The sequence below is a fragment of the Populus euphratica genome, unplaced genomic scaffold (assembly GCF_000495115.2).
Source record: "Populus euphratica unplaced genomic scaffold, PopEup_1.0 scaffold93.1, whole genome shotgun sequence".
NCBI lineage: Eukaryota > Viridiplantae > Streptophyta > Magnoliopsida > Malpighiales > Salicaceae > Populus > Populus euphratica.
Window position 1 is genome coordinate 1,363,851 of NW_011499873.1, and position 8,597 is coordinate 1,372,447.

The following is an 8,597-nucleotide window of genomic DNA, read 5'->3' on the forward strand; positions in this document are numbered from 1 at the left end:
TACCTGGTAATTTTAATTTAATTACTAATATTTGATTAATTTTTTTAATTTCCAGATTTTAGAAATCTAACCTGTTCCCAAGTAGAAGACATATTTAATTTCCAGATATTTTTTTTAATTTTTAGTATTTTATTAACCCCTACTGTACACAAAAAAGGCAATGTTTATCTGGTAAGTTTAATTTAATTACTAATATTTGATTAATGTTTTTACTTTCCAAGATCTTTTTCATACGATCTTGATTTATTTATCTAATATTCACATTTGGATTTTCTCTTTTGATTTTTTGATATCTTTAAAACTTTCACCTTTAATTTTCTATCTAATGTGTAGATCTTGGATATGTGACATCCAAAATAGCAAAATTGGATAAAATGATGGAAATCATAGCTATAGAATTCATATAAAAATATTATGAAATAGATACTTGTTTGGTATAGGAAGTATAAAACATTGGCATATTTTATGCATAAACTCAGTGTTTTTATAAATTCTACTTATGAAGGTTTTTATCATTCCATGGCTATCTATGACACGTGTAATGAACTCCCAGCTATGTAGCTTCCTCGAACAGCTCACGAGCTTATTAACCTTTGTAGATAATGAAAATGGACTTGAAGCATATAGTTGCAGCTATACGCCATTGTGGGCGAGTCAAAGCTCTCAAGCAAGGCAAATCATTTCATTCTCAGTTGATCAAAACTGGGTATTCTCATAATGTCTACATAGCCTGCAATTTGGTGTCTATGTATGCGGACTTCACATTATTAATCGACGCATATAAACTGTTTGATGAAATGCCTGTAAAAAACATCGTCTCCTGGACCACTATGGTTTCTGCGTATACCAGCAATGGAAAGCCTCGTGAAGCAATAAAGCTATATACCCGGATGTTAGATTCTAAATCAGAAGTCCCTAATGGGTTTATGTACTCTGTGGTTTTGAAAGCGTGTGGTCTTGTAGGTGAGATTGAGCTGGGTAGACTGATTCATAAAAGATTTTCTAGAGAGAATTTAGATAACGATATTGTTTTGTTGAATGCTCTTTTGGATATGTATGTTAAATGCGGATGCTTGAGTGATGCAAGAAAAGTTTTCGATAGGATCTTTTTAAGGGCGAATTCCACTTCCTGGAATACAATGATTTCAGGGTATTTTAAGGAAGGTTTGGTGGAGGAGGCTGTTAATTTGTTCAATGAAATGCCGGACAGAAATGTTGTTTCTTGGAATACTATTATTGCTGGTCTTGCAGAAAATGGGAGTTCGCGTGCATTACATTATGTTTGTAAGATGCACCGGGAAGGGATTAAGCTTGATAAATTTACTTTTCCATGTGCTCTTAAGACATGTAGTCATGCTGGTTTCTTAGTTGCAGGTAAACAGATTCACTGTTATGTTTTAAAGTCTGGTTTGGAGTCTAATTGCTTCGCTGTGTCAGCGCTGGTGGATATGTATTCAAATTGCAACGGCTTAGATGATGCTATAAGGCTGTTTGATCAATACTCAGGAGGTACTGGTTCAATCTGTGATAGCTTAGTACTCTGGAATTCTATGCTTTCAGGGTATGTTGTTCATGAGAAAAATAGAGCTGCTGTTAATATGATTGCACAAATCCATCATTCTGGTGCTTCTGTTGACTCTTACACCCTGAGTAGTGCTTTGAAGGTCTGCATCACCTTGCTCAATGTGAGACTTGGGATTCAAGTTCATGCTTTGATTGTTATCAGTGGGAACGAGTTAGATTATGTTGTTGGAAGCATCCTTGTAGACCTCTATGCAAAACTGGGGAATATGAAAGATGCTTTTCAACTGTTTCATAGGCTTCCCAAGAAAGATATTTTAGCTTGGTCTGGTTTGCTGATGGGATGCGCTGAGATGGAATTGAACTCCTTAGCTTTGTCAGTGTTTAGAGATATGGTTACATTTGGTGTTGAAGTAGATCAGTATATTGTTTCTAATGTTCTGAAAGTTTGTTCTAGATTGGCATCTATTGGAACCGGTAAACAGCTACATGCTTTTTGTATCAAGAGAGGATATGAAACAGAACAGGTCACCATCACAGCCCTCATTGACATGTATTCAAAATGTGGTGAAGTAGAAGATGGTTTGGTTTTGTTTGGTTGTGTTGCAGATAGGGATGTTGTATGCTGGACAGGGATCATTGTGGGGTGTGCGCAGAATGGAAGGGCAAATGAAGCTCTTGAAATTTTCCGACAGATGGTACAATCAGGGTTAAAGCCAAATGAAGTCACTTATCTAGGTGTCCTTACTGCATGTAGGCATGCTGGTTTGGTTGTAGAGGCACAGACCATATTTGGGACCATGAAATGTGATCACAGACTTGAACCTCAACTAGAACATTATTATTGCATGGTTGATCTTCTATGTCAAGCTGGATGCTTCAAAGAGGTAGAGAAGTTAATTGCTGAGATGCCATTTAAACCTGACAGAACCATATGGAGCTCGATGCTTGGGGCCTGTGGGACTCACAGGAATACTGGATTGGTCAGTACCATTGCTGAGAACCTTCTTGCTAATTGTCCAAATGACCCTTCGATTTATGTTATGCTTTCAAATGCTTATGGAACTTTGGGAATGTGGGATAATCTAAGCCAAGTGAGGGAAGCTGCTAAAAAGTTGGGTGTTAAAGCAGCTGGAACGAGCTGGATTGAGATTTCAAGTTAAGATACGTTGGTCATGGCATGGCATTAGTTAATCTTGCCTGAAGTTCAAGATTAAGTGATAGCACATTCACTGCTACTTATCTATTAGTCATTATGTGTCTGGGATGTCAGTGTAAGAGCATTTACCCGTGCTAAATAGTTGGGCTGGGTTGAAGAAAACCTGGGTTAATCTTGCCTGAAGTTCAAGATTAAGCGGTAAAACATTCACTGCTACTTATCTATTAGTCATTATGTGTCTGGGATGTCAGTGTAAGAGCATTTACCCGTGCTAAATAGTTGGGCTGGGTTGAAGAAAACCTGGAGATGCAGAAACATACAGCATGTATATTGCAGTCAGAAGGATCTCGATATGAAGGTAACTCCCAATCCACCTTCGGTTACCATGCTACATTTCAGTTTATTGTTATGGACCGTATGGTCACCAGATGCAGAAACATACAGCATGTATATTGCTGTCAGAAGCATCTCGATATGAAGGTCACTCCCAATCCACCTGCAGTTACCATGCTACATTTCAGTTTATTGGTATGGATCGTATGGTCACTAGCTTACTTTCATGCGTGAACATCTAGGAAAATTACAAGTTCTGTGTGCTTTCATCTTTGATAAGTTTTCCATAATTACAAGTTCTGTGTGCTTTCATCTTTCATAAGTTTTCCATCCTTTCATGATTTTTAACATGTTATGATAATCAGGAGCACATCAGATTGACTGTTCCAGGATGCCAATACAGATCACTTCCCGGAATTCAATTTACGAGACAAATTACAACTAATGTAAGTGTGTTATACATTGTGGATTTCCAGATGCAATAATAAATGATATTGACCAGTCAGCTTTTCTTATCGTTTTCTTTTTAACAACAGCGGAAAGAACTATGTTATTCTTCATCTTGTGTTTTACAGGGTAGGAAAGAGAGGAAGGAAATTGCAATAGAAGGGCCCAAGAAAGGAAGAAACGGAATAGAATTTTTTACAGTTTTGGCCTCTCTCAATTTGCTCCACTATTTGGAACACTGTTGAACTATAGAGGTCAGCCAAACAAACTGGTAGGTCCAAGCCTAATTTATTGCATATAGCATTCGTGAAAAAGTAGCTGCAATTGAGCAACGGTACGTTATAGTCCGTCTCCCTATTATGCGCAAGCCTTTGAATTTGCTAATTTATACACTCTCATCTCGCTCATGTCACTTCTATTTATGTCCTTTCCTTCTCTCCCTATTTACGACGAGACACGAATTAAATAACTAGCAATTAAAATGTGACAAACCAAGATCTTATGCGCGACTGTCAATGCAGGCTACATTACTAGGCCGGATAACAAATGCCCATGCATGCTGGGGGCATGATAGTGCCGACCCCCTAACCTTTGCGGTTCAAAGATAGTCTGCCATGACGTCGTAGGGAACCATTTGAGAATATGTTTGGTATTGCACTTTAACTGTATTTTAAAAAAAACTTTGAATTAATTTTTTTGTATATTTGTTTTTGGATAGTTTTGATATGATGATGATAAAAATAAATTTTTAAAAATTAAAAAAATTATATTAATATTTTTTTAAACAAAAAATATTTTAAAAAATAATTTATATCTTACTATCAAACATGCACTTCTTTTTCAAAGTAACTCTAGTGATTAGTGATGTTCGGTGGCATTATTATATTAGAGATAACAGTAAAAGATTTGGCCATTTAATTGTATTTGTATTGTCTACCAACTCAATTGTTATGAATTAATTATTTATAATTTATAATTTTTTATTTTAGTTCTTAATATTTTTTTGTATTTAATTTTTTTAAATAATGATTGTTTTTTAATTATTTTGTATGTATTTAGTTTTTGAAAAGATTGTTCAAATTCATCTATAACTTTTTTTATGTTTTATATAATTGAAATTTATTAATTAAAAAATATTTATTTTTGGATAGCATTTTTAATAAGTATAATCTTGCATGATGTTTTTTTTATTTAATCAATTTGGTGTGTATCTATTTATATATTTATTTGCTTAAATATAAAATTAATTTTAATAACTGGATATTGAATAAAACCCGGCAAATAATTAGTATTGCGAAATCTAATATTTTAATCTATATTTATCTCTCATATTTTTAGATATATATTTAGTTATTATTAATAAATTTTATTTATTTATTGACTCATATAATGTTTTATTTAATTAATTAAAATCATGCATAAATTTTTTTATTTACACTTAATGTTTTTTAATGTAAAAAAACTTTAGTGTTCAGTTTTTTTTTGGAAAAAAGAAAATACTTAACTCGGGTGTCAAATAGCTAGTGAAAGTCTATGACTAATCCTGCCACGTTAGCACGCCAGAAGAACTCATTGCTACAAATAAGCCGAAGGGTTGAAAATTTGAGATGACATTTGGTGGCCACTGGGCAGCACAGATCTCTCCATCGTTTACCCTTTCTTGGCCGTTTAATGGATAAGTGCAGACTTGAGAGGCAATCTTTTCCTTTGTGGCCCTGGGAGGATTTGCCAGGCTAAAATGTACATGTCAGATTAAGGATTGACCATGGCCAAACCCACGGGATTTGAAATACCTTCTCCACTCTCTCTGGCCATTCCTATTAGAAATTCTTTCTCTGGTTTTGCCTCGTATATATTTTACTTAAACTACGAGAAGTATGACATTGCATTTCCAGAAAATCGAAGGCTTCGGAGTTACAGTAGATGAAGTTCATTTTCACGTCCAGTGTTGGACATGAAGGCATGTCTTGCAGCTTGAAGACTGGTGTAATATCGCCTGCACAAAGTGCAACGCGGTAGTGTTCTGAGTCCATGCATTCGATGACAATGCACCTTGAATAGTTAAACCCTCTGTAAACAATTAGGCTCTGGTTGGTGGTGAAGTTTAATAGTAATCGGTGGTTACATCTCTAAATATGGGTGCATTCTTTCCAAGAATTTGATCACTTTCACTTTCAAAGTTGGCATGATTAAACAGAAAACAAAGGCTACTTCTCGCTTATATTATTACATCAATTTCTGGTGGGTAGGAGACAGTGCACAAAAACAGTGTACATTTAATGCCCCGTGTGGAGACTGACCAAGCTGTGCCCAACAAATTTTTTGTTTATAGTTGACCACGACCCCAAAGCGTGCGTTGCAAAATGCCAAAATCCCATAAAAAAGGAAATATCATTATCGAGTTTCATGGACATAACCAACTGAACAGAACAGAAAATACTACCCTAATTAATTCAATACAAGATGCTACTAGTTACGGGTTATGCCATATTAAAACCCTCTATAGATAACAACAAAACAAGGCAAAATTGCCCTGGGGTTAAACACATACAACTCGTCCAGATTAGAGTAAACCTCCATGCCAGCTGCTACTGAGTCATAATCCTCAATATTTCCCTCCATGCTCTTCTTAACCCTGCCAGCAATCACCCTGCAACCCAGCATTGCCCTCTTTTCGCTATCACCATTCCCATCCTCTAATGTTGTGGCTTTGTCATGTGCCTTTCCACTTGTCGCTGTTGTCAAAATCCCATGTCCATTATCATCTCCACCGGTGGGATCTTTGAAGCCATTCTTGATGATGCTACATACCTTACAGTTTGGAACTGAAATGCACAAACTAGATGATCCATTGAGGCCTACTGAGCACGCAAAGGTGGTGCAGTGAAACCTGAGGAGCTCATTGCCGTCTGCTATGCAACGTGGCTGTTTCTTGGGAAGCTTGGTGGCCTTGGCTTTGATGGAGTCTCTGTACTCTTCAAACTTAGAGATGGTTCTCTGGGTATTATGGACTTTGAGGATGCGATCTATTTTGCAAATGGGAGCCTGTTTCTTTAGCCAGCTTGAGTGGAATATGATTTCTACTATGTTCTTGCTTGTATCCTCCGGACTCAGTTCAGATACTGTGAAATTTGAACCAAAAATCGGGGAGTTAAGGACCTGTTTTAGTGTTTGGTAATGATGGGCATGCGATGACACGTGTGTAATGGGCATTGAAAAGTTAAAATTAGTCAAAAACTAGTATTGAAAAAATGCAGTCATTAGCAACCAATATATATTGGAATAAGAAAAACCATAAGGATGAAAATCAAATTCCTTGTCAAGAAAAAATATCATAAATCAAAATTATACTAATAGATAAGTAAATGTGAAAATAATAATTAAATGGTAGTTGATTGAATATGTATCAAAAGTTGTAGGGAATGATGGGCTACCTGCATGTCTAACAGCCTGATGAAGCTCTAGACTTTCAGCTTTCGTGAAAATCTCACCACATTCAGGGCAAGAACAAATGCTACCCCACAACGAATGGTCTCTGGCTATTCCAAAAACAGGATCCACTACCATTCTACATTCAGAGCAACCAGAGAATCTACTAAATGACATTCCTCTGAAATTAGAAGATGCAGAAAGTGAAGAATTGGTAGAGGAAACAACCCCATTGAGTTCATGTAAAGGAGCTTTCATGGGTCTACTTGAAGTGTCATTTTTACCAGCTGAGCCCGTTGAAGCCCCTTTCCTTTGGACTTCAGGGGAGGTTGTTTCAGGCCTGTGCATGACCTTTGTGTTGTTGCATATTGAGCCTGAACACCTCATTTTCTTGCATTTCTTGCTTGTTTCCTCCGCTGACCGGTCTTGACGTTGGTTTTGTTTTTTCTCCTTCTTCGGTTGCTGCAGCTGATCTTGCTTTTGTTGCTGTGGTTGCTTTTGTTCTGGCTGCTGCTGCTGTGCTTGGAGATGCTTGCAGCTAAAAAGGCCTCTTACAACTAACCATGAAGGTGGTTTTTCTGTTTTCAGGGGATGGTAGTTTTGATTCTGTTGGACTTCCTTGGTTGTTTTGGAGTTTTTCGGTTTGGCCATTGCCAGGTGATAGAATATTGAAGCTTGAGCTAACCCGCTGGCAAGGTGCGAAAACTAGTAGAGAAGCTAGGAGATCTATTTCTAGATTTTGGAGTTAATGGTGATCTTTGATATGCATGTGACGAACTGAATTTTATACTGAACTAATAGCCCTTTTTCACGACGGGAATCTGACCGTTCATTGCATGAAAGTTTCTTAGATCAGTGGCAGAAGTAAGAAATCTGGGTCCCTTATTAAACTACTATTTACTGCATGGGCTGTTGTTCTTTTTGTCCAGTAGGTTAGATCAGTAGAATGGGAAGGCCAGATGGTGTTATACTCTACACTTCTTCCTCTCCATTTGCATCAGTATCAGATATTGACTGATGAACAGTTAATTTGATAGTAATTGGTCTGATACTCCTATTGGGCCATTACTTACATCAGCGAAAACTTGGAGATTTGGTGCTTTTAGTATTGAAAATTAAAATTTCTGGCTAATTAACAACATTGCAAAAACTTTTGATGAAATAATATAGTTTTGGATTGTTGTAATTCCAAACACGGCATATACATAAGTTGTAATTAGAGAACATGATATCAAATAAATATTGTATTTCAGAATTGTGATATATTAAAAAGTTGTGATTGGAACCGTACAATCAAGTAAATATCGCATTGTAAAACTATAATTTTTTTTACATATCGTGTTACCACCAACAAAAAATTAGTAGCCAGATCTCCCCCTTTATCCTACATGTTTGAAGGGTTCATGACACCTATAAATCCAAGAACCTAAAAATTGCAATAGTCATAGCTTTGATTTACTCATATTTAAATTTAAAGTTATCAGATTAGATTAGGATATTTTAAATTTGAATTTGTTTGATTTTTTTCTATTTAAGTAAAAATCTAAGCTATGAAAAAACTTATGGGAACTTTCTATTAAGTCATAGGAATATTGGACAACCTCGAATACTCCTTTATGAAAATACTTAAACAACCTCGAATATGTTCTAAAAATATTTTTTATCTTTTGTTAATTGGATTTTTACAAGTAAATTTTTTCAAATTCAA

At 35.9% G+C, this 8,597-nt stretch overlaps 2 protein-coding genes and 1 long non-coding RNA gene across 5 annotated transcripts; 2 read left to right on the forward strand and 1 right to left on the reverse strand.

Annotated features, from left to right (window-relative positions):
* The first annotated feature begins 480 nt into the window (after positions 1 to 480).
* On the forward strand, positions 481 to 2,838 carry LOC105127849 (Pentatricopeptide repeat (PPR-like) superfamily protein). The gene has a single exon (XM_011029299.1). It carries the CDS (start codon positions 603 to 605, stop codon positions 2,682 to 2,684), a length of 2,082 nt encoding a protein of 693 aa, XP_011027601.1. The 5' UTR covers positions 481 to 602; the 3' UTR covers positions 2,685 to 2,838.
* Positions 2,839 to 2,858: 20 nt separating this feature from the next.
* On the forward strand, positions 2,859 to 4,060 carry LOC105127848 (uncharacterized). 3 transcript variants are annotated; one of them, XR_842712.1, is made up of 4 exons: positions 2,859 to 3,038; positions 3,379 to 3,459; positions 3,589 to 3,731; positions 3,982 to 4,060. It is a non-coding gene; the product is annotated as an uncharacterized LOC105127848 (long non-coding RNA). The 3 variants fall into 3 exon arrangements; XR_842710.1 differs by lacking the exon at positions 3,982 to 4,060 and having other exon boundaries at positions 3,589 to 3,878; XR_842711.1 differs by lacking the exons at positions 2,859 to 3,038; positions 3,982 to 4,060 and adding an exon at positions 3,115 to 3,208 and having other exon boundaries at positions 3,589 to 3,878.
* Positions 4,061 to 5,811: 1,751 nt separating this feature from the next.
* On the reverse strand, positions 5,812 to 7,739 carry LOC105127850 (uncharacterized). Its single transcript, XM_011029300.1, has 2 exons — positions 6,895 to 7,739; positions 5,812 to 6,582 (listed from the first exon to the last, which is right to left on the reverse strand). Exons 1-2 carry the CDS (start codon positions 7,538 to 7,540, stop codon positions 5,951 to 5,953), a joined length of 1,278 nt encoding a protein of 425 aa, XP_011027602.1. The 5' UTR covers positions 7,541 to 7,739; the 3' UTR covers positions 5,812 to 5,950.
* Positions 7,740 to 8,597: the final 858 nt, after the last annotated feature.